The sequence below is a fragment of the Chiloscyllium punctatum genome, chromosome 6, assembly GCF_047496795.1.
Source record: "Chiloscyllium punctatum isolate Juve2018m chromosome 6, sChiPun1.3, whole genome shotgun sequence".
NCBI classification, from domain to species: Eukaryota; Metazoa; Chordata; class Chondrichthyes; order Orectolobiformes; family Hemiscylliidae; genus Chiloscyllium; species Chiloscyllium punctatum.
In genome coordinates, this window is record NC_092744.1 from 53,085,829 (window position 1) to 53,112,556 (window position 26,728).

The 26,728-nt window shown below is 40.6% G+C and overlaps 1 protein-coding gene across 1 annotated transcript; it reads left to right on the forward strand.

Annotated features, from left to right (window-relative positions):
• LOC140478422 (serpin I2-like) lies at nt 1-25,644 on the forward strand. Its single transcript, XM_072571689.1, has 8 exons — nt 1-178; nt 357-587; nt 7,970-8,164; nt 12,219-12,411; nt 16,370-16,467; nt 24,290-24,376; nt 24,940-25,026; nt 25,551-25,644. The coding sequence occupies exons 1-8, from the start codon at nt 1-3 to the stop codon at nt 25,625-25,627; spliced, it is 1,146 nt and encodes a 381-aa protein (XP_072427790.1). The 3' UTR covers nt 25,628-25,644.
• Nucleotides 25,645-26,728: the final 1,084 nt, after the last annotated feature.

A 26,728-nucleotide genomic window follows, 5' to 3' on the forward strand; every position in this document is an offset into this window, starting at 1 on the left:
ATGCTTACAGGATTTGCCGTTGACCTCTATCACGCCATTCGGTCAATGCAGAAGGGTCAGAATCTTATTTGTTCACCAATGTCTGTCAGCCTAGGCCTCGGGATGATAGAGCTGGGTGCAAGAGGGACCACTTTGCAACAGTTAAGAAAAGCTCTGCACTTTGATAAAATGCAGGAAGGTATGTAAAATTCTGTCTGTAAACCAGCTGGTTAAAGTGATCTACATTAAAAAAAGCATTTGCAATTGCAGAAAAATATTGCTTTTCTTTTCACCTGTACATGACATATTAATAGCATTGGATAGCATTTTTAATCTCTGCCTGCCGAATTCTAAAGCATTATGATTCTAATTTTTAGGGATGGAGTTTTCTTTGTTGAAAGAGCAATCCAAAATCCTCTCCAGTAGTAGCAGGCAATACTCGCTAAAACTTGCCAATGCAATTTACATACAGGATGGATTCCGATTGACTGAACAATATCTCCACAGCTGCCAAGAAATCTTTCATAGTGCTGTAAGAAAAGTGAACTTTCAAGATTCTGTATCGACTGCCAATATTATCAATAAATCGATAGCTAATCAGACCAGTGGTAAGTGTTAATACACTTGTTTGCTGCTAATAACATTATTTTCTGAATTGTTGGCAAGCCATTCCAAGAAGTAATTTCATGTTTTGAATAAGTCATACAGCATTAAACAGAATTTGAAAATTAAACCTACAATAACATTAGGAAGGAAATGTCTGAAAATAGTCAAAAGAAAGTGGGAAATCTAAAGTTTAACTCTGACTGAATGTGGACCTGACAGAACAAGCCTCAAACATGTTTGTTTCAAAAATGTTGGTTTTGGAACATTGCCAGAGAGCTTCCAAGACCTAATTGGTCTTGTAATGAAACTGATAATAGGAACAAAAGCAAACTACGACAGATGCTGGAAATCTGAATCCAACACAGAAATTGCTGGAAAAACTCAGCTGGTCTGGCATCACCTGTTCAGAAGAAACGGTGTTAACATTTCAATTCTAATATGACTTCTTCAGAACAAAATGAAGAAGTCATATCAGAGTTGAAGCATTAACTTTGTTTCTTTCTCTACAGATGCTGCCAGACCTGCTGAGTTTCTCCGATCAATGAGAACCTGCACCAATATTAGTGGGCTGCACGTCGTGGACCTGAATATCGCTGCTTCTCTGGAGAATGACGTTGATCCTACTTCCTTGAAGTTCTGTCCAGTAATTTTCCATTAGTGAGCTTCAGACCAGAAATTGCTCTGCTCCTGTCCCTTGCTATTAAAGCTGGCTGCCTAAAGCACCTAATCTGAGGTGAAGGTAATCTGGGGTCTCCAAAGTTGCAGGAAAGCAACAACTGATCAAGTTATACAGGCCTTGCTTTGACAGGTGGGTGGTGCCATTTTTATTTCACATCCACCTCTTGAAGAGTGACTGCCTAAGTAAGACCACTTGTCAGAACACAAAAATCAAAAATATCAACTGATGAGCTCACAATGGGTTGAGAACCATTGTGTATTTGAAAGGAATTTACCAATGATAGCAATTTGACAGCAACTAGCAATATACAACCTCCTGGTCCGCGAGGAAGCACGTCTTGATGATGCTTGCAACCCTCTGCAGCAACATGGAAATGTGAGCCATGTTCAAGCATTTGAGAGAACTGATCCAATGTCTGTAAACTCTGCCACAGTCACATGTTACAGGCTTGTGTTTGAGATATACTACTGCTACCAATCCTCATTCCTAAACTGAGTTTAAGGTCCTACTTAGTTACCAGTCATAGAGAAGTAAGCCACTGTTGAAACTTAATCAGAAAGCACACTTGTCTTGCAACAAATTACTGCAAAATTAATAAATCTGGTATTATAGTTAGTCGCAGTAATGGTGACCATCGATGTTTGTAAAAATCCATCTGTCTCACTGATGCCCTTTCATAAACAAAATCTGCTGTCCGAACCTGATCTGAACTGTGTGTGACTCCAAGCCATCATCCAAAATGGACAACAAATGCTAATTATATCATATGCTATGATAGAATTTAAATATGTTAGTGGTGGTAATGTGGAATTCTGGTAGATGTTTTTGAGAAGGGAATGCAGGTACAATGTTTTTATGCAATATTCAGGATGATGAAAACACTGTATTTGGTTTATTGTCTGAAAGCCAGTGGACATTCAGAGAGCAATCCAAGTCAGCATTCCAAAGCACAGATTGGTGCAGTTGAATTTTGTGAAGGTTAGGGTATAAATTAACTTGGACTGGAGTTCTGTTGGGCCAATGGACAGTTTGCTCTCCAATTGACAAACCAGCAGGAGTTCCTGTTACTTTGTGGGGAGACCGTGCAGAATCATGTGCACATCACGCACGAACATGGGCAACATCCGGCCTTCACTGTGACAGAGTTCCTTCACGATGGAGGTCCTCTCCTCATGCCACCACAACCAATGCATCCACCAAGATTTGTAATGGAGCCTAGGGGTAGAATGGCAATTATGGGTTGGCAGATTTATTTTATTAGGTAAAATTTATTTCATTTACTCATGGGACATGGGCTTTGGTGGGGTCAGCTTTTATTGTCCATGGCAGGGAGCATGAAGGCAATGGCAAATGGATGGCTTTCAGCAGTAACCTCCGCTGTAACTCTTCCCTTCATTCCACAATGACAGAACCCTTCATCCGATTAACTTTTCCTCACCTGGTTTGGCTGAGGGGCTTCTCCAGCAATATGTGGTCTCACCTCTCCAGTTCAGTGAAGACAACCTGCAATACATCCAATTCTGTCTTGTTTTTGTAAAATGTTTATTTTAACATTTCTTTTGAGTTTACCATTTATGCTTGCTTTAGTAAAATAGACCCTAATCCTTTTAAACTGTATCTGCATATATTTGTAAACCTGTTTATCCCTGCATGGAAAAGTAACTGACGAAAAAGAAAACGGAAACTTCAAGACCCAGGGACATCTGTGTGTTTCCCATAGGTTAGGTGTAATCATTAATTGTGCAAATAAAATTATCTTATGATGGAAAGAACAGTTATTCTATCCTGAAATTCCACAACATGTTTCGTAACAAACTGCAGCAATTGCAAAGTCACAATGTGTTTTGAAAAGTGCTTTAAAACTAAAGGGTGTCAAATTGCACCTAGAATAGAAAAAATAAAATGTTATTGCCTGGAAGCTATAATGAGTCATCCAGTCAAGAATAATTATTTCAGAACTTTTCTTTAAAATGGTAGATGTTTTGCATCAGCTATTCTGCAACCAATAAATATTGAATCCTTGCTTTTACATTAAATACCCTTTATTTAAGGTGGTATTTTACTGACATATATACTTTTCTATAAGTCTACCATGGTTTTTTTAAAAAAAGGAATAATACTGTCAATGCTGGAAATCTTAAATGGAGAAATTTCTGGAAATCTTAGTGTATCAGAGAGCATCTGATACATGAAATAACAGTAAGGTCTTTTAGATTCATAGAGATATACAGCATGGAAACAGACCCTTTAGTTCAACTGTCCATGCCAACCAGATATCCCAACCTAATCTAGTCCCACCTGCCAACACTTGGCCCATATCCCTCTAAACCCTTTCTATTCGTATACCCATCCAAATGCCTCTTAAATGTTGCAATTGTACCAGCCTCCACCATTTCCTCTGGTAGCTCATTCCATACATGTACCACCCCCTGTGTAAAAAGGTTGCCCCTTAGTTCTCTTTTAAATATTTCCCCTCTCACCCTAGTTCTAGACTCCCTGACATCAGAGGAAAATACTTTGCTTATTTATCCTATCCATGCCCCTCATAATTTTGTAAACCTCTATAAGGTCACCCCTCAGCCTCCGACGCTCTAGGGAAGACAACCCCAGCCTGTTCAGTCTCTCCCTATAGTTCAAATCCTCCAACCCTAGCAACATCCTTGTAAATCTTTTCTGAACCCTTTCAAATTTCACAACATCTTTCCGATAGGAAGGAGACCAGAATTGCACGCAATATTCCAACAGTGGCCTAACCAATGTTCTGTACAGCCGCAATATGACCTCCCAACTCCTGTACTCAATCCTCTGACCAATAAAAGAATGCATAACAAATGCCTTCTTCACTATCCTATTTACCTGCAACTCTGCTTTCAAGGAGCTGTGAACCTGCCCTCCAAGATCTCTTTGTTTAGTAACACTCCCTAGGACCTTACCATTAAGTGTATAAGTCCAGCTAAGATTTGCTTTCCCAAAATGCAGAACCTCGCATTTATCTGAATTAAACTCCCATCTGCCACTTCTCAGCCCATTGGCCCATCTGGTCAAGATCCTGTTGTAATCTGAGGTAAGCTTCTTCGCTGTCCACTATACCTCCAATTTTGGTGTCATCTGCAAATTTATTAACTGTATCTCTTATGCTCACATCCAAATCATTTATGTAAATGACAAAAAGTAGAGGACCCAGCACCGATCCTTGTGGCACTCCACTGGTAACAGGCCTCCAGTCTGAAAAATAACCCTCCACCACCACCCTCTGTCTTCTACCTTTGAGCCAGTTTTGTTTCACAATTCAGAACCAAATCAGTTTCACAATTAACTTACATTGTACATGAGAACTTGTTTTTACAGATCAAGTTGCAGAATGATTAGGTTCAACCAGTCACAATTATGCAGTTTTAACACTCAAAACATGGGGATGGAGAAGTTGGAATAGTAATTTTTCATAATGAAATTTCTCAGCTTTGGAGCTAATCAGTTCATTTGTGTTCATGTTAATAAACCATACTGGGAGCAGAATTATTCTTGTTGTATAAACTAATTATGGGGTGGAATTTTCTCATTTGCAGTTGAAATGCTTTGTTAAGTGGGATTTGTGACTTCTCACACAAATTTTCTGCTCTTCAACTCATTAATTGTACAACAAGACTCTTTGCTGCCCTTCCTGAGGAATCGTGTGCAGGGGATACAGTAGTGCTCATCTCTGCCAGGTCCTTCGGGCATTCAGGCCACTGGTGCCATATTCTAAGCCCAGCTGTACACCACTTCAGGTGCTGCAGGCCAAGGATTGCCTTCATACTGTGATGTTCAACTATTACGACACTGCTGAAACAGGCTTTAAGTATCCCACTTTGTGAACAAGGAACTGGAGGTGCTGGTTGTCAGGGTGGTGAAGAGGAGAAGAGCCATTCTTTATCCTGTGTATAATCACAGGAGACCACTTAGCCATCCTGGACCTAAATAGCAGCCATGGTCAATGGTCTGTCTGGGTTGAGGTGGGATGTCTAGCAGTGCCCCATCTATTCTCTGCTACCTCAAGGTCACAAGGACCATCACTCACTCTAACTCCGCCACTGGACCTGCATCTCAGCAAACCTCGCTATTGCAGGCATCATGTCCACTAAATGGGTCTCAGCCACCTTATCCTTCTTGCCCATGTGTTTCCTACTCATTCACTAGGGACATGTCATCACCTCCCTTGCCTTTTCATGACCACAAACAACTCTTCATCAACATCTACTGTACTCAACGCCTTTATTGTATTATGAGAAACATGGACCTACAAGTGCATTAAGTGGTACAAAACTGGAGGGAGCTGAGAGGTGGTTTGGAGGCTGAGCAGTGGTGATAGCAGACATCAGACTTTTCACTTATGAACAGAAGATTCTGGCATTAGCCAGAAAGGAGCACAACTTGTGGTGATGGGAGACCTTGATGGCCAACTAAACTCAGCAAGCTTTGGTGTCCTGTGCTGCATTGCTATACCACTACCACTAGTGCTAATTCTTAAATGCACAAGTGTCTTTTCCCCTCTTACAGAACTAATTCTCACTCTTCTGTTATGCTGGCATTAGCAAACCTCCAGTAAGAGGAAGTCAACTTCTCATACCCTGAAATCCAACTTCACCTTTGAGTAGGAAGCCACTGAACCCCAGGAGGATGAATTGTCAAGACTTTTACCTGTATCCTGTAATAGCTCAGAATTTCATCTCTATGTGTTCACTAGCTGGACATGGGGGCACCATCTGAGGTGTATGTCACTGACACATCTCCATAACTGGCTGGGGAAGGAACATCCCATGTTTTTCAGAGATTTTCAGAGAGCAGTCACTGCTCAGCCCCAGCCAGAAGATGATCAAGTGGTTTTGCCCATTAATGACTTCATCACAATATGCAAATAGGCACAAAACATCAGGCAGGTTTATCAAAAGCATGCAGCAAATTGAATTGAACAATAAAAGGAGTCTACAATGTTTTCCGTAGCATGCTGACTCTAGTTAATATGCACCTGGCTGTTTCCATGGGGAAGTTGGCTATTGCTAAGGAGAGCCAAATCTAGCATGGAGTCTCTGCAATAACATTAGAAATAAATGCAGTTTGATATTACAAGGATATTGAAAGTTATACGCACTACAAATTAACAATACAACAGCAATAAATTTGTATTTGGGAACAAAGGAATGGTTAGCTGAGAAAAACCTAGTCCATCGAATTCTTCTTTTATGTTCTGAACAGTTGCTTGACAATAATAATGGAAGTTTTAGTTAATAATAGCAATGAATCAACTACAATGAACATAGAAATGACAAGTGTAACATTCCATTGATGAAATGCTTTGGAAAGATTTCTAAAGTCTCCCAAGTGTCTACACAGGTCCAGTTTTGACTCCATTTGTTATTGCATTAAAAAAAATCTGAATTTCGTTTAAATTAATCAAAGCTAATTGTTTGCACCAGATAAATCCAGATTGAATATATCGTTCATTGATTGTTTACTTGCTAACAGATAAGTTTTGAATTTACTCTTCCCCAAGTGCAGTGTGCCAGTGAAATAATTTGTTGTAATGTCAATAACACAATTTAATCACAAAGTGCTTCACAGAGATATAATCATAAAAGTAGATGCCAAACTAAAGAATGGAAATCAACAGTTTTGGTCAACAGACAATAGACAATAGACAATAGGTGCAGGAGTAGGCCATTCTGCCCTTCGAGCCTGCACCACCATTCAGTATGATCATGGCTGATCATCCTTAAAGGCAGACTAAAAGGAGGAGTGAAAGATGATGAGAGGAACAGGTTCGGAGCAGAAATTATGGGACACGGGGTTTGGGTGGCTGAGGCACAACTACCAATCAAAGAATGGGAGAATTCATAACAGGAGTTACCATAGGAACAGAAAGCAGGTGAGACGTGGGATTGGAGAAAATTATAGAGATAGGGAAGGACAAGATTATGGAAGGTATTTGTTTTTAACTTTCATGGGATGTAGGAAAAGCCAGTTTTTTTCTGCCCATTTCTTAAAAAAAATGTGTGAGGATTATAAACTTGAAGCACTGGGAGCCAGTGTAGGTTAAGGAGAACGGGGCCGATAACTGAAGCTAACTAAGCTTGGGTTTGGATTTGTAGAAGAAATTTGGATGAGTTGAGAATTATGACGGATTGATAATGGGAGGGATGGAATGGTCAATTCAGAGGGTGTCAAAGGCATAGAATCATAGAATCCCTACAGTGTGGAAACAGGCCATTTGGCCCAATAAGTCCACATCAACCCACCCAGACCCATTCCCTCACCCTATGACTCTACATTTAACCCTGACTAATACATCTAGCCATCACATTTATGAACACTATGGGGCAGTTTAGCATGGCCAGTTCACCTAATCTGCACATCTTTCAGAAGCAGTTAAGCTAAGACACAAATATATAATATAGGTGGATAAAAATAGATAGTCTTGTGATTGAGTGATTATAAGTTCAGAAAGTCAGCTCAACACCAGTTAGAATATGAAGGTTGCAAATTATTTGGTTCAGTAACTAGGAAGGAGGATGGAACCTATGACAAGACTGGGAGGGCTGATGCTGATGGCTTTGATTTTCCCAATATTTTTCTAGAGAAACTCATAACATGTATTGTCATCATAACATGCAATTGAAATCTTAATTGTTATTTTAAGATGTGTCGCCTAAATAAATTATTTATTTTCAGGTAAAATCAAAAACTTGGTGACAAATCAATCTTTTAACTCTTTGACAAAGATGGTTTTTGTGAATGCCATTTATTTCAAGGGGACATGGAAACATAAATTCAATTCAGCAAATACCAGACTGGTGAAATTTTTCAAGCAAGATGGCTCTGTTTTTGATGTACCAATGATGTACCAACAAGTAATAAGCAGATTTGGTAAGTGCTTTAAAAAAATACACATTTTATCAAAGGTCAGTTATCTGGAATAAGAGACAAGACTTTGTGATGAAAGTTTACTTCTTTGTTTCAATATTACCGATGACTATACAAGGAAAAAGAGATGGAAAAAGATCAATTGTTAGACATGTTGCATTAGGCGTTGTAATCCTCACTTATCAGCAGCTGTATAATCTCCCAGGAAAGACAAAAAATTGTCACAAACCCAGTTCATAAAGAAGTGCAGATGTTGCCAGGACTTAACAGTCTGAGTTATAGGGAGAGGTTGGACAAGTTAGGACTTTTTTCTTTAGAGTGTTGGAGACTGAGGGGGAATCATTTGGAAGTGTATAAGAACATGACAGGCATGGATAGAGTGAATGCCTTTTTCCCAGGGTTGGGGAATCAAGGACTAGAGGACATCACTTTAAGGTTGAAGGGGAAAGAATGAAAGGGAACCTGAGGGGCAACATTTTAACACAGAGGGTGTTATGCATATAGCAGAAGTGATTAAGGCGGGTACATTAACAACATTTAAAAGGCATTTGGACAAATACATGGGTAGGAAAAGTTTAGAAGGATATGGGCCAAGTGTATAGAAACGGGGTTAGAGTAGATGGACATTTTGGTCGGCATGGACCAGGTTGGGCCAAATAGCCTGTCTCCATGCTGTAGGACTCTATGACTCTCTAAAAAGTACCAATTCTGAGAAATTTTCTCTGATTCCTAATGGTAATGATAAATGGATTTCAGGAGTTAACAATAAACACATGTGCAATCCCCATCATTCTACCTACTTTTTTTTACATGCAGAGGTATCAATCTCCCCTTGGCACTCACTCAGTTATTTTTAAAAATCTGAAGTGAATTTGCACTCACTCTGCAGGCAAGGAATTTATTTAAAAGCTTTATAATTGCAAAAAGAAAATCTCCTGACATCTATTTTATATTAATCTCATTTATCTACCCACACAGTCGTAGTCTGTCCCTCCATTATTAAATACTCCAAATAAATCATCAGCTCTATCAACATGTACAACATTGCATTTATCTAAATAAATGCCAGGCACATGAAACTCCCCCATCACACCTGGTCTCAATTGTTGTTTCTCCTGAGACATTTACTGGCACTGGTACAGAGCTTTGTCAACTTGTAGATAATATTGTTATTACTTTCCCTTATTGAAAAAGTAATGAACTAAACAAGACTTATGTAATGTTACAGTAGGAATGACTATATATCTTTATATCTAAATAATTTTAAAAGTTTTAGTTGTGTTTTCAATTTGTGTCTCAGCATTTGAATTACGTGATTTAGCAACAATATTAATATTATATGCTTAAGAACTGTCCCTCTACTATCATAGATGTGATTTGTCATAGATCAAAGATTTATCCCAGTATATCTTTTTCCCTTTGGGAAATAAGTTGTTTATCACCTTTTAACCAGCTTTTGAGATGGGAACTTCTCATGTTTGGACTTGCTGGTTTTAAAAATAGTTACTGTTTTATCTCTGTAAATTTTTTGCAAATTGACAATCTGAAAAGATTGCATTATGGAAAAATTTATTTTATTATTGTTGCTGACTGTTAACATGATAAAGCAGTACAGTACTGAAATTTAATATTGGAATTCTGGGTCATTAACTTATTCCCTTCACTTGTTTTAACTTACTCCAGCTTCTTTATAAACTAATATTGAGAACGCACTTTAAATTTGATCAGTGATTAACAGATATTGGTCTTTTGCTATTCAGAAACTAATAAGCAAAATAGGAAAGACAATGATGGTTTTAACTACTGTTAAGCAGCAAGTTTTCTCACAGTAAAAGCACAATTGTTACAGGTATATCTTGAGTAGGTGATAAAGGATGATTTGCAACAATGACAATATTTAAAGCAAAACAGAATCACCATTTTGTTTGTAAAATAGAGCTGGAGAAAAATTGCACATTGAATTCTTTATCTGATAAAATGTCACTGAAACATATAGCACTAAAGGACATCATTTTACCCATTCTCCTGTGGTAGCAGTGGTAAAAACATAGGGGCAGAATTATCTAGGACCATGAGCAATGTGGGTTATGGCAAGAAATTTTAGAGAATTGTGTGAGAAGTCCAGCACCATTGGTGACTCCTCAGATACACCTCAGTCCATCTTCAAATGCAACAAGATCTGGACAATATCCAGGTCAGAAGTCACATGACACGAGGTTATAGTCCAACAGGTTTATTTGAAATCACAAACTTTTGGAGTGTTGCTCCTTCGTCAGATGAGGCTTAGATTGACAAGTGGCAAGTAACATTTGCGCCCCACAAATACCAAGCAATGAACATGTCGGTGCCTACTCTATCCAGACAGCCCTGAAGGTGACAGCTACATTGAACTGCTATGTGACTAGCTCTTTTCAAGGAGCTACAAGACACCTGTGAAGCATCTCCCAATTGTGCACCCACAAATGCATCAAGACAGTGAGCAATGCCGTTGGTGTGAGATCATACTGGTTCACTTGTTTACCCATGGTGAAATTAAGGCTGTAGCCCACATGGTATGATTCAGTAACAAAACCAGCTTCCTCCAGTTGTAGTGCCCCATTGACTGATCACCTATAACACTGAGACAGTACTATCGTGATGCAATGAGTTAATTAACAGGCAGGGTTTTGATTCAGCTATTGTGCAAGTGATCTGTGATTACTGGTTCCACTTAAAGGTTTCCACCTAGTACCGTGATAGTTACTTGACTCTTACATCCTTGAGAAGTCTTGTGTTCCTGCTGCTTTCTGAGGGTCTGGGCTGATCACTGAGGTACAAGGGCTATCCAAAGCAACTATGGCTGATGACACCATTTTATAAGTCCTAATTATGGCAAAGTGCAGGTGTAATGCTTCCCATGCTTGGACAAGATAGAGCAGACAAAAGGCCAGATAGGATGTCTTTCGACTGCTTGTAATGCTCTGAATATAGATTGCAGTATATTCTGAAAAGAATCAAAGCATGCTACATTGTGCACAAGTGGAGCAGGCAGTGAGGAGATGTGATGTTAGGGGCGGCACGGTGGCTCAGTGGTTAGCATTACTGTCTCACAACACCAGGTACTCTGGTTTAATTTCAGCCTCGTGACTGTCTGTGTGGAGTATGTATATTCTCCCTGTGTCTGCATAGGTTTCCTCTCACAATCCAAAGATGTGCAGGTTAGGTGAATTGGCCATGCTAAATTACCCATAGTTTTCATGGATGTGTAGGTTAAGTGCATTAGTCAGGGATACATGTAAAGTAGTAGGGTCAGGGGAATGGATCTGGATGGGTTGCTCTTCGAAGGGTCAGTGTGGAAAGAGATGTGGTGAGAGAGTAATAAAATGGGACGTGGCTAAGGATAGATAAGCTGTGTGGCCTGATGGTTAAACAATGGGCGCAAGTGAGAACTGCAGATGCTGGAGATTAGAGTCGAGAGTGTGGTGTGGAAAAGCACTGCAGGTCAGGCATCAGGCAGCATCCAGCACAACACTCTCGACTCATGGTTAAACAATGACTAGGGTAAGAAGGTGGAGTTATATTTGCAAGGTAGTGCCAGCCTTGCCACTTATATGGCATGGCAAGCATGTGTTTGTGTCAGGAATGTGAGTCTATTCTGGGATGTCAGGGCAGGGTGAATTCTTCCATCAATGGTGATTGGTAGAACCTAGCTAGAATCAGATGACAGGGGTGCAGTAGATAGTTAATGAGGTGAGTTATGGATAATAATGCAAACTAGTCATTAGGACTTATGGACTCAAAGCCCCATGAAACTCAACAACGTTGACACATAACCAAACGACAATCATAAGATTCAGCCAAGGTTCATTGAGACTTCCGATCAAAAGTAAGAACATGAACTCAACAGATTTACATGACTGAACTATACAGAATTCCTCTTTTTACAATTATCTTCATTAATCACTGGTTAATGAAACAAATAACAAAATTCCTTTTCTAATACCTTTCTAGATTTTGAACTCTGATTTCAGTAACATTCCTGTCACTAGTAATTATACAGTCAATTGTTTCATTACAGGTTATTTTACAGCTGGAAAAATCAGTTATCAGGTTGTAGAAGTACCTTATATTGGAGACGAAGCCAGCATATTCCTCGCACTACCAGCAGAAAGAACTGATTTAATAGAGTTGGAGAAACTTATTACACCACAAACTATCCATAACTGGCTTTCCACAATGGCAGAAGAAGACATTGAGATTAATCTTCCAAGGTTGGTGAGCAAAACTTGGAATTCTTGACTTATATTGGCATTATTGGAGCAGTATTAGATTGTTATTAACAGTTAATTTCGATGGAACTTCTCTATGTTGGCAGAAATGAAGGAGATTTCAAGAGTACATTGGCTGTTTTAAATATACTTATGAATGTATTTTGCAGCTATTTGTTTGCTTATTGCCATGAAAGTCCAATTAGCAATATTTGCGTGGACAATACAACTATTCTAATGAGCTTGCAACTGGAGCTGCTACCTTTACGTAGAAGTGACTTACATATTTGTTCTGAATTGCTTTTAAGTATGTTGATGAGATTCAGTCTTTCACTGATTATCTAAACTGCAATAAAGTTTTAAAATAGGTATTATTAAACATCTAAATAAGTGAGTTTCTTTTTCTCAGAAGTAATGAAAATCTTATGAATTTTTCTCAATATAATCCTCCAAAGTATTCATCAAGTTAATGCTCAGGTTTGATTGAATGATCTGTGCTGTGCATAGTTTAATCCAGGGCAGTAATTGATCACAGTGTCTGTGAGATAATGAAGCAAACAGCAGCCAGGGTTCTTGCACTTTATTTCAATCTGACAAATGCTCATCAAAGTGCCTGTGTGAAAATGTCTCCTAAGAACTGCTGAATGCTACCTGTCTCATTAAATAATTTATCAACTTACCATGGCACGGTGGCTCAGTGGTTAGCACTGCTGCCTCACAGCACCAGGGACCCAGGTTCAATTCCTGACTCGGGCAACTGTCTGTGTGGAGTTTTCACATTCTCCCCGTGTCTGCGTGGGTTTGCTCCGGTTTCCTCCCACAGTCCAAAGATGTGCAGGTTAGGTGAATTGGCCGTGCTAAATTGCCCATAGTGTTAGGTGCATTAGTCAGGAGTAAATGTAGGGGAATGGGTTTGGGTGGGTTGCTCTTCGGAGGGTCACTATGGACTTGTTGTGCCGAAGGGCCTGTTTCCGCACTGGAGGGAATCTAATCAAATTTGCAGGAATGACATTATTTGGAAGTAAAAACTACTTTTAAGAATAAGTTGAGAATGAACCTCAAAAACATATACACACATTTCTAAATAAAAATGCAAATCAGATTTTGGTTTTCTGTATTAATTAAAAAGTCTATTTTAGTGTATGGGACCAAACGTATAATTCATTTACATAAAGGTACTCATTTAATTTATGTGTTTCTACAATGCTACTAACATTTTCCAATTGCTTTTCTTAAATGCCACAGCAATAATTAAAAAGATATTCATTAAAGATATATTGTTTATATATTTCTTTAGAGATAATATATTTGTGCTTTCTACAATATTGTAAACAAAAATAGAAAAAGCTGGAAGTACAATCAAAGATTGGAAATCTTGCAATCTTTTTCTTTCAGTTACTTATTGATATGATGAGTACTTCATCATGCCTTGAATATCTTTACAGTTTGAGTTAGTTTGTTCACTTTTAATGCATAATCATGTCTACTTTTAATAATCGCAAAAGCTGCTTGATCTCTCCGAAAAGGCTCCATACCTGTTCCAAAGGGATCCCTGGACCTATCCAAAAAGTCTCTTAACTTTCCAAAAGGATATCCTACTACTCAAGCATAATTTCTGATATGTTTAAGGCTTCTTTTGAAAATATAAAGCCAACTAGTTGTGCTTTCAACACCTCAAAAACCAAATTTACATCAGTTTGAAGAGAGTTGCACTTCTACACAGTTCTTTCCATGAACCATGATATGCAAATGAAAACCATGCTCCATCCAACATGACAACTACATTCAATAGAAGTGAATTAGCTGAAGTTATCATTCATTCACTGTAAATGTATTGATGCAGAGACCAGAATTTACAGATTTGTCCTTTCTTCACGACAAAGTTTCATGCTAATGTAAGTGCTAATGAAAGGATAGCAATAGTTCAGAAAGGTTAAACTACCGTGTGGTACAAAGAATGGCTACCCTAATTTTAGCTATCGCTAAAATGATTACTCAGTTGATAATGGAAAATGAATATAAATTCACAAATGTGTTATTCTATTTATAATGAAGTTTCATCCATCAATGGTTTTGCCTATTTCTTTCTCTCTAACTATATCCAGGTGCACCCTGGGGTTTGCATCTGGGGTGGGGGGAGCCATTTCAATAGTGTGCCTGTTGGCTTTGAAGATTTGTGTGATGACCACAGGGCAGTTGTGGCTTGAGGCCAGACATGCTGAGTGTAGCCTGGCTGGATGCAGGCTCTCCTTCATTGGCTTGAACTTTCAAGGGTTGAGTTTCAGGGGAGAATGGAGGAATAGGGCTGGGGGTGCCTACTGAATGAGGGACACAGGCAAAGTGGATGTGACAGCCCCTGTATGTGGTTCCACTTCTGGCTTGCTTACTATGGGCACTATACTGCCTCCATGTGAGGAAGGGAACCTGTACTGTGGTCAAGCCTCCTCCTTCACCTTGTGGTCTTGCTGCTCCTGCTAAGCACCAATGGCTTAAGGAATGGAGAACAAGTATGTGCACATTACTGATGGTCACTAAGTGGGCTGGCCCTGGCTCTCCATGGCAGCTACACATATGTCCATGGAGACAACTGTGTGCATGTATGCCAGGGCCAGCATGGTATAACTGGCATTAATAGGCTCCTTGAACCTTTGATCCAGTGTGCCAAGAATCTCTGACAAGAGTGGCTGCTGCTCCTTTGTCAGTTTGTGTATTTCAATGACGTTATTAAAGCTAACTACTCTGCCTGGGTTGCATAGGTGCTTGCCTCTGGCAGTCCAGAGAGTGCCACTGACTTAAGGTGTTCTTTCCTTGGTCAGCTTTGAAGATAAGACAGTGATGCGCTCACCAAAATGTACTCCTGACTCTTATCGAACAAACGTATCCACCAAGGTTACAGCATCTGAGTTGATTGAGGTGCAAGAGACAGCCTTGTTGATACTTCCTCTGTGGTCCGTGTCTTCTTCAGAAGTGAAGGAGAGATTGTTGGCTGGAAGAATTGCCTTGTTCATGACAGAGACAGCTTAAAGCCGATGATGCTTTCAGAAAATAGAGGATAAGAGAGGGAATGAGTTGTGAAATAGAGGCAGAGACTTGGGCATGTTAAGAATGTACACACGGTGCTGGTGGTGGGAGAGCATAGCAGGACTTGACAATGACTCTTACTTGATTGCTGCAGCTCTCTATGTCCTCTCCTACAAGCTCAAGGATTGTCTTTTCATAGGGAGCGAGGAGATCAATATTGGACAGACCACCACCTAACCTGACTCTCTTTGCATGATTGTGGCAGGAATTGTTAATAGTTTGGGGGATAGTGTAAGTGAGAGCCATTGGGGGAAGATGATGCACGCTATAATGAAAGTTAAAAATCACACAACACCAGATTATAGTCCAATAGGTTTATTTGGAAATACCAGCTTTCAGAGAGTTGTACCTTCTAGTTACCTGATGAAGGAGCAGTGTTCTGAAAGCTAGTGCTTCCAAATAAACCTGTTGGACTATAACCTGGTGTTGTGTGGAGTTTTAACTTTGTCCACACCAGTCCAAAGTTGGCACCTCCACATTATGGTTATAAAGAAAGTGGTGGGAGGTGTTTGAAATAATAGAGTTAGTGTGAATGTGAGTTAGCTGTGAGAAGATGTGACAATTACTTTTGTACAGTGCAAAAGGTCATTAGCACTGGTCAGGTGGCACTCTGACCAAGCTGGCTGTGTCTGATACCATGCTTCCCTCTAGTCTTCCTGAGGAAAGAGGATGGCCCTCCTGTCCACCACCCCATCCACCAGCATCTCCAGGTCCCTGTCAAATCGAAGTGCCAACTTGGCCATTTCAGGAGCAATTCTTCCCACACTGCAATTCTGAAAGGCAGTTGCTGGCTTGAAGTGGTGCATTATTTCAACTGTTCCACTGCACTGATATGTTGTGTAATTTGCTAAACATTGTATTTTTTCACTATTATTTGTAGATTTACAATCCAACAGACGGTAGATTTGAAAGAATCGTTTGGAGTCCTCAATGTCACAGAAATATTTGGAAATGAATGTGACCTTTCTGGAATCACAGGTATAACTATTAGGGTTTCACTAATTCCTAGCTCAGATTACCAAGACTGAATTCTGAGATCAACACATATTGACAATTTGTGCATATCATTTATAAATCTCACTGTGTCACTAGTAACTTATGGAAGAGATATGTGCAAAACAAAAAGGTTGGGCTTAATATTAAAATGACACAGCCTTTTAACTGGGAATTTATCTCAATTTCATGCCTTTTCAAAGGATCCATGCCCACCAGGAATGCACCTTAGAAAGTTATGTTGGAGATCGTGAGGACTGCAGATGCTGGAGAAGTCAGAGTTGATAAAGTGTGGTGCTGGAAAAGGCACAGCAGGTGAAGCAACATCTGCGGAGCAGGAGAGTTGACATTTCAACAGTCCCACTTGTTCCAGCGCCACACATAATTGACTTAGAAAATTATGTGCATGGCTGTACTATTTTCCATCTGTTAAAAAGAATTGATTGAATTCTATAAAGGATATGCGTGCAGTTTTCTCATGATGTGAGTGAGGGTCTGAAAAGGGAACTTGATATTATAAAAAATGGTGCTGTGCACAAATACTAATACCATAGGGGCTGCGTTGCCAGGGTGTGGCAATCTCACGCAGGTTCCCACACTGGCATTTTACTTTAAGAAAGGAGGAAACTCTGCACTTCAGAGAGGATTTTCCATGTGGAGCTTTCACAACAGTGTGGAGCCATACTTCCATGCTGGCAGTTCTATCCAAGTACAGACAGGGTGCTAGGATGTCAGATCGGGTCCAGCAATAGGGCTTGGAAGAGGCTAGAGATAGTGAGGACTGCAGATGCTGGAGATCAGAGTCAAAAAGTGTGGTACTGGAAAAGCACAGCGGGTCAGATAGCATACAAGGAGCAGGAAAGTTGACATTTCAGGCATAAGCCCTTCATCAGTAATGTGGTAGGGGAAGAGGGCTGGAAGATAATTGGAGGGGGTGGTGGGGCTGGGGGAAGGTGATAGGTAAACGCAGGTGAGGAGTGATGGTGATAGGTTGAAGCGGATATGTGCAATGAAAGATGGACAGGTGAGACAGTTCAAGAGGGCGGTGCTGAGTTAAAAGGTTGGATCTGGGATGAGGTGGGGAGAGGGGAGATGAGGATACTAGTGAAATCAACATTGATACCTTGTGGTTGGAGGATCCCAAGGCAGAAGATGAGGTGTTCTTCTTCCAGGTGTCGGGTGGTTTGCATGTCTTTGGCAGAGTGGGAGGGGGAGTTGAAATGTTTGGCCAGATGGTGGGGGGGAGGGGGTGGGGTGGTTGTTGGTTGCATGTGTCCCGGAGATGTTCTCTGAAACGTTCTGCAAGTTGGCACCCTGTCTCTCTAATGTAAAGGAGACCACATTGAGAACAATGGACACAGTAAATGATGTGTTTGAATGTGCAGGAAAATCTCTGCTGGATGTGGAAAGATCCTTTGGGGCCTTGGATGGAGGTGAGGCGGAGGTGTGGGTGCAGGTTTTACACTACTTGCAGTGGTAAGGGAAGGTGCTGGGAGTGGAGGGTGTGTTGGTGGGGGGAGTGGACCTAATGCAGGAGTTGTGGAGGGAATGGTCTCCGTGGAGTGCTGATAGGGGTAGGGAGGGACATATACCTCTGGTGGTGGGGTCTGTTTTGTAGGCGGCGGAAGTGGCGGAGGATGATGCATTGAATTTGGAGATGAGTGGGATGGAAGATGAGGACCGGGGGGTTGTATCCATGATGCAGTTAGAGGGGTGGGGTTCAAGGGCAGAGGTGTGGGAAGTGGAGGAGATATGCTGAAGGCCATTGTTGACCACATGAGAGGGGAAATTGTGGTCCTTGAAGTAGGAGGCCATCTGAGATGGTCTGGGGTGGAGTTGCTCCTCCTGGGACCAGATATGGAGAGACAGAGGAATCGGGAGTAAGGGATAGCATTTTATAGTGGGGGGTACGAGGTGTAGTTCAGGTAGCTGTGGGAGTTAGTGGGTTTGAAGTAGATGCCAGTGTTGAGTCGCTCGCTGGAGATGGAGATGGAGAGGTCCAAGAAGGGAAGGGAGGTGACCGAGATGGTTCAGGTGAACTTGAGGTTAGCATGGAAGGTGGTCGTGAAGTTGATGAACTGTTCAGCCTCTTCATGGGAGCACAAGGTGGCGCCATACAGTCATCGATGTAGCGGAAGAAAAGGTGGGGAATGGTGCCGGTGTCACTACTGAAGATGGACCATTCCACATATCTGATGAAGAGGCAGGTTTAGCTGGGGCCCGTGGAAGAGAAAATGGCTGTCAGGTCAAGGCATGGGGGTTGTAATGGGTCTGGGGAAGTGTAGTTGCGAGTGTGTCTGTTGAATAGTTCTTCATGTATTTAATAGTCTAGCTTTTCCTGAGTACTAACTTAATTTCATAGGAACCCTCCAAAGTCTCTGACTTAAATAGAGACTTTCAGAGGGTTCCTGTTGTAGTATTTTTTCCACAAATCCAGACGACACAAGTTTTAGTACAACGGTAGATGTTTTATAATTGGACAGCCAGCGAGAGATTCTCAATGACACCATAGGAGTCATGTAGCCTACTTGTGGTGTCACTTCTCAACGAATCTCTGCTTTACACACAAAGGCAGGATGTTTTATAGGAACAATACAGAGGTCGACAAGTCACATAGCTGATTGCCATTACATTGTCGAAGACAGGTAATTTCAATTTTACAGTGTCTGGTGACTGCTGATTACCTATGACAACCAGCGAATGGTTACCAGAACTGGTTATCGTATTCTTCATTGTCATATTGTTACAACATGGGGTAAACACTCTTGCAAAATTTAAAAACAGCAACACAGAAAAGATTTATCCTGTGCAGTAATCTGTAAAAATTTGAATGGACAAGAACTATTTAAAGTAAAAATTAGCAACTTTATTTCTTAAAGTATAACAGAATAATTAACTCACCACTACAGGGGGATCTCGATTACCCGAACACGATGGGTGGGCACTATTTCGTTCAGATAATTGATTATTCGGTTAATCAATTAAATGCCTTTCCTCTGGGCCTCAGAGTTTTTAAAGTCTGCTCCTTGTTCAGGAGGTAAGGCAGCATCACAGCGTGCAAGACCCCGCCCCCAACACCACCCCCGCCCCTCCCCCCCAACACCACCTACTGCCCCCTAACCCCGTCCAACACCGCTCCCCGCCCTCCAACACCGCCTCCCGCTCCCACCCCATCCAACACCGTCCCCTGCCCCCCCCCGGCACCGCCCCCCCACCCCCCAATCCCGTCCAACACTGTCCCTGCCCCCCCAGCACCGCCCCCAACCCTGTCCACCACCGCCTCCCACCTCCAACCCTGGCCAACACCACTTCCCACCCCCAAACCCATCCACCACCACCACCTCCCACCCCCAACCCCAGCCAACACTGCCCCCTGACCCCTGGCGCCACCCCCCACCCCCAACCCCATCCAACATTGTCCCCTGCCCCCCCCCCCCCCCCGGCACCGCCCCCAACCTCATCCACCATCGCCTCCTGCCCACAACCCCGGCCAACATCATCCCCTGGCACCACCCCCAACCCCATCCAACACCACCCCCTGCCCCCCCCCCCCAGCACCGCCCCTCGCCCCCAAACCCTGTCCAGCAACGCCCCCTGGCTGGCCCTCTTCCCTGTTCAGCACTACCCCCTCTCCAGGGCAGCCGTACTGAACACCAAGAATAAGACTGCTGCTGCTGCCTTTGTGGGGTAAGTCTCCAAATAGTGCGCGCATGCAGACAGACAGCCACAGCCACACACACAACTTCTCACTGCAGCTTTTTGACAGGTTCCACCTCTGCCCTGTACAGGACAATGTTGGTCAGATTATCTGGGGAAGGGAGGTTTAGGGTACACCCCTCTGTAGAACTCCAGGGAAAATGTGGGGAGAGAGAAAGGGTGGGCAGACAGTCATTTGGAGATGGTGCCTGTTTAATCAATATAAACAAAAGACGCAATCAGTGTTGGGAATATGTCTTTGATGTAATGTTTCTGTTGGGACCTCGAGATCTTTGGATAATCCAATTTTCGGATAATTGGTATTCGGATAATCGAGGTTCCTCTGTATTTACAATTTCTTCCTCTGACCTACCCTTCTGGAATATTAGTCCGATAACTACAAAAATTTACAAAACCACACTTCTTATCTCAAAACCAAGCAGCTTTTGTTCTTCTATTTGGATCTTCCTGTGTTTTCTTTTCTTCTTAGGAATTTCTGTGTCATAGGTTACTGATCGAGAAGGTACCTTTCTAAGAGAGTTATTTTCAGGCAGTCTGTTTACATGCTAGACATGTCAGTTCTCCTCTCAACTGTTCAATTTTCCTTGGTCTTATACCCCCCCAAAGCATCGGATTTTGTCATTATTGTTTAAGATTGTCAATATACCAAATTCAAATTGGATTGGAATTTGATATTTCTTGGGGTATAATTTAAACTGATTGGCTAAATTCGAATTTGTTTTTGTCTCCAGGCAACGAGCTAATCGAGTTGTTTGACCAAATGTTACATTGTTGCCTTATTGAGAACACTTGGTGCTGTGTCAGGCAGTTCTGCTGCTTTTAACTCAAAAATACACCCACATCTTTATAACAATATGTTAATGAATAGGGATTTAGGCAGAAGGACTTTGCTTTGTTCTCATTGTTGGATTCACGTGCCCATGTTAGTAGGTAGGGGAAGCATGATAATGGGAACAGGAGGCAGTTAATAAGGTTATGGCCAAGGCTATCAGTCTTGACGAGTGAGGACAAACACGTTTGCCTGAGGCTGGACGTGAAATCCACATGTATGCCTCCAGAGAGTCAGTCAGCCCCCTTGCTGTGATGTCCCGTTTCATTGTGTAAAAGGATTCCACAGGGCTCCCAGGCGTAACACCCACATACACTGGAATAAGAACTGTCTGCCAGCTGTAAATCAAAGCCCCTTTGTCCATGCAAAAGTCAGTTTCATACAAGTTGTGCTATGATGTTGTCTTAAGCAATCATTATTTTTCATAAACCTCATGTGCAAATCAACCTTAGGTTTTCAGGGATGCAAGTCTGTGCCTTGGCACAAAACAGCAAGTGCTGGTGAAACACAGAAGATCTGGCACCATCTGCAGACAAAACAGTGTTAACATTTCAAAATGTTAACTTTATTTTCTCTCTACTAATGCTGCCAGGCCTGCTGTGTTTCTTCCCCACTCTGCTTTTGCTTTAGATTTCCAGCATGTGCAGTTCTTTGAGTTTATTTTAGCCGCCTTTAGATTAAATTCCCTACAGTGTGGAAATAAGCCCTTCGGCCCAACAAGTCCACAACGACACTCCGAAGAGTAACCCACCCCCCCTCTCACTAATGCTCCTAACAACTATGGGCAATTTAGCATGGCCAATTCACCTGACCTGCACATCTTTGGAATGTGGGAGGAAACTGGAGTACCCGGAGAAAACCCATGCAGACACGGGGAGAATGTGCAAACTCCTCGCAGACAGTCGCCCAAGGCCGAAATCAAACCTGGGACCGTGGTGCTGTGAGGCAGGAGTGCTAACCACTGTGCCACCATGCCACCCCAACTGAGTCACCATGCCGCCCTTGGCAACTCCCCTCTTTGTTCCACCTGGAACCCCTTCATTTACTTCCCAAAAATGTGTAGATTTGAAAGACTCGACCCTGGTTCCCTACACTAGTTGGATGTTACTTCATTCTGGTTTTCTCAATGGAAGGTCAGGCAGGGCCTGGCAAGTTGACCACTTGGAAAGAAGTATGTGGTTTTCCTGGAGTCTCTGTGCCAGGCTGATGTGCAACCACAAGGCAGTGCCTACAATAGCTTATACTTTCACCTGAAATTATCCCAGAAGGAATCCCACTCTCCATTCTGAAGTTGTTGCTGGGAGGCTACTCGGTACTCAGGCCTGGCAGCAGAAATAACATTTCACCATTTTCCCTTATTCTTTCAGAGTTTATATCATGGTATAGTATGTGGAGAGGATGCCCTTTCCAATAAACCATTGTAAATTACGATTGTCTCTTTTAAACGTGTGAAGTATTTTATCAAGTTGTTGATAATAGCATTTCATGTGAAATGAAAAACAAGGTTTTTACACATACTATATCAAGAAAAACACAGAATGCAAATACTCATTTCAGTGTCAATTGGGCACACAGTTCCAATGGTACAAGCCAGAAAAACATTTCAATCAAATTGAGATAAATGATTAATTGGGATTGCTTCCCATTGTAGGAGTGAGATGGTTCTGATATTGTTCTGTGTAAAGCAAACTGTGTCAATATAAATGTCAACCCTTCAAATACATTACCAGAGTAAAAATCAACTTTTTAAATGTTTGTATAAATTTTAGTCACAGATTTGATATTGATATGAGTATTTGCATTTGTGTGTTGTCTTAATTTGTTATGTGTAAAAATGTTGTTCACTTTATGTGAAGTACTATTATCAACAACTTGATAATAGACTGAGTACCTGTCTTCCAGGCAGACAACAACAGTTGCTGGTTTCTGACTGGGAAACAAGAATGGCTTGCCTTCTGAGTTGTGGGGAGAGTGGAGATGCCTCCATATGCCTCAGTTGGCAGGAAATCAAGGGTAGTGAGGGTCAAAGAGGGTGATCATGAAGAACTCTCCTTTGTCTTTGAAGTATCTCTTGTCTTTGAACTCCACTCCATGTGATCCACATTCACATGTTTGATAGCAAAGGGCTTACTTTCTTGCTGTAGACTCCCTTGAAGTGTAGGTCTTCATTGACAATTCCTATGACCCAGAAGCTGCCAGCCTTTGACTGGATGACACGTTTTGGTGATGGAAAAATACAACGTCAAAATCTTGCCTTTGCTGTGAAGTTTGCTGGTCATCACTTAATGAGCTCATTTGAGCTGAATTCAGGAAGCTCATTCATTGGTGAGGGTAACAAGTCAGTTGCCACTATACACATCCACCCCATACTTGGTCACTGGAGAATTAACCTTGGGTCAGACTCTACAAATTTGTGTCACAGAACAGTAGCACACCAACAGCCATGCTATTTTCTACATTTGGCAGGTGTCATCTTTTTGAACAACAATTCATTCAAGCATGTGATGATGTTATGGTTTTGGGAGGTGTATTTTGTCCTTTTTTACGAAGAGAGGTTTTAAGCCATAGGTAGCCAATAGGTTCAAAACCAATAAAGTAAACATGCGTCTTTTTAAAAAATTAGAACAATAGAAGCAGCATGAATGGGTGGAGTTAGTCTCCCATAGAGCTGGGGTTTTAGTTTAGCTTCAGTAATTGTTGGGGTTTTAAAGTTCATTATAGAACTGCCATACCTCTTTTCCTACTTGGGTTTTCTCTTGCTGTTCTTTTCTCCTGCAGTGGAGAAACATTGCATATGAGACAAACTATTTTCCTGAATTCACCATGCCAAGAGTGTGTTTATGGCATGTTACTATATCGGATGAGTTGCTGTTCAGTAGTTAAACAATATATTATTCTGTTAAGTTTTCCAAAAAGGTTAAAGTTAAACCAATTCTTCTTCTTTTGCTTGTATTTCAACTATAGGGTAAGAATAAATTGTATTTTCTCAAAGCTGAGTAGAATAACCAATTTAATTACAGCAACTTACGCTTGCCTTTAAATAAGATAACAGTTAGGGTTGAGGCTGTTCTTTGAAGGGAGTTTGGTCTGGTCCATAACAAGCGCAAATAAATGTTAACTAATTAAGATCTTATGACTATCAGAAAATCATTAATAGCTAAGTCCAAACATGAACAGTAGAATGATCCCTTAAAATAATCAAGAATAATTAGAATTCTGTTGGAATTAATTATGAAGTTTTGTAATTGCTCTTTTCAATAGATTCGCCCGACTTGTACATTTCTCAAGCAGTCCATCAAGCATTTATTGAAGTCAATGAAGAAGGGAGTGAAGGAGCAGCTTCAACAGGTTTATCATTGTTTGATTGAATCTATATAAATTTTATTTTTAATGCATGTACCTTAGTTGGTTTTCTTCTCTGCTTTTTAATAAAATGAATATTTGTCTATAGACAAAGATTTAATAGCTAGAACTGAAAAATACTTGAAATTATCTCACCTCCAGTTGTAGTCTCTTTTATACAACTAGATACAACATTCTTTCTTCTGAAGCACATTGGCCAAGAAAGTTCTCTTGTGCATATTTTTTTTAAAAAAAACTTCCTTTACTTCCCTAGTATCCTACTCCTTTCCCAGTTTATAGTAAGATAAATGAAGTCACCAACACCAGTAACTGCATCTTTCAAGTTGCTTAAAAATGTGATCCTGTATTTCCTTTGCAAAAGCTAAAATTATGTCACTAAGACAAGGCTGATCCCTACACTTGTTATTAATAAGAAGGGAAGAAATTTAATTATTGAAGTTTTGGTATTCACAATATATACCTATTTTAGAAACTTCTGTTCTATATTTTCCAAATATGCAAACTATGGTTTTGACGTAATTCTTTTGATATTGGATCTTTCTGTGCAGGCATGACAGCAACAATCATGAGTCTTCCTCGACATCAATTTATAGCAAATCGTCCATTCGTTTTTGTTATACATAGCAATCTGACAGGTAAAGTTCTTTTGCTTTAATTTGTTTCTACATATCGTTGTTGGATAATTTTTGAGAATTTATTTTTTCAGTTACTAAGCCATGTAAATTCATTCTGCTTGTACTGCAGTATTGAAAATTCTCCAGTACTTTCTGTTTTTTAATATAAAATTGAGAATCTAGTTTTTGATAACAATCTGGAAAAAAAAATAAGTTATTCCAAAACAGACATGGTGCATAATGGTGTTACTATTTTGTTTTGATTAGAGAATGTAAATATTTGTTGAAATACCTTGGGTTTTGACAAACAGATCTGTATTTCAAGTATGATCATAAGTCAAACCATTAAGATTACATCCTGCTTTCCCTGATGCATCTTGGAAGACATCAAAAGAAGTTCAAATACATGATACAGAATAACAGATGTCATTCAATAGTGTTCAGCTTAATATAATAGTATGAATTCTGTGCAATCAGCCAATTGTCATTGCTAATAGATATTCCACCATTTTCTTTGCTTTAACTTAAATATTTTTGATTTTCAGGTGCAATATTATTCATGGGAAGAGTAATGGATCCTGAGGTGGTGAATTCCTGTGGGAGAGATAAGGATGCTCTGTAAAATAAAAGCTTGCAGTGTAAACTAATACCATTGAATTTTCTGTCCACTTATTTGTTGAATAGTCAAACAAAAGAAAATATGGTTACACCCTAAGTATAAACAAAATGGAACTAATTGAAAATGGACTAACTCCTTCATGAACATTCCAGAAATCCAAGCCACATAAAAGAACACTGTCAAAAAATAAGAACACGTAATTTTCAACTGCAGGGATTATTCTTAGTATACCAAAGAAAATGCACCACTCTTGCACATTTTGTCTGTAATCCTACAAGTTTCTAGTTTACCAAAGTCATTTTGATTTTATTATAACATTAATGGTAACCAATTCTAGATAAATGCATGCAAAACTCCTTAATTCTCCTGTTTTAACAGACTTTTGAAAAATCTGTAAGTTCTTGTTGAAAGGCTCAAGTTGTTGTCATGAGACAAGGAGTGAAATGTGTTCAATTTCAGAGAGTAATGTGCCAACAATATTTGAGCTCTTCGGCTTTGACAGCCTAAGACCTTGTTCTGCAAATTTTTACAGATGCGCTCGTAAATGCATTGTCTTTTTTTTAAAAAAAACTTATTTCTGGATAGGATGCCCCTTCTTTCTATTTAGTGCTGATTCCTAATTACCATTGAGAGAGTGGTGATGAACAGCCTTTTTGATCCTTCGCAGTCCGTGGGGGCAGGGGCTCGACGTTTCTTACAGATTTTTCAAAAGTCTGTTAAAACAGGAGAATTAAGGAGTTTTGCATGCATTTATCTAGAATTAGTTACCATTAATGTTATAATAAAATCAAAATGACTTTGGTAAACTAGAAATCAGAAAGTATTACATGAACACATTCACGGCAAGTAAGAGCTGTGGAGACAGAAACTGAGTTAAAATTTCGTGTCGAACATTGGTTCTTTAGAACGGAAGATGCTCTTTCAGAGCTGCTGACTGTCAATCTCAGTAGTGCCATGTTAGTTTGCAATAAGAAACTCAGTTTCACCAGGAATGACATTGAATGAGACGCTGAGGCGCCAGCCAATCCGCAAGCTGCGATCCGTTTGATTGACAGCTCCCCGGGACTGGGTCAACGCCAAACCTCGCGAGAAGCGGTTTCCAGG

Excerpts from the sequence above, each read along its gene's own strand:
- LOC140478422 (XM_072571689.1), top strand. The coding sequence starts at position 1 with ATGCTTACAGGATTTGCCGTTGACCTCTATCACGCCATTCGGTCAATG. Across the intron at positions 16,468-24,289 it reads TGACCTTTCTGGAATCACAG|ATTCGCCCGACTTGTACATT; the intron begins GTATAACTATTA and ends TCTTTTCAATAG. Across the intron at positions 24,377-24,939 it reads TGAAGGAGCAGCTTCAACAG|GCATGACAGCAACAATCATG; the intron begins GTTTATCATTGT and ends CTTTCTGTGCAG.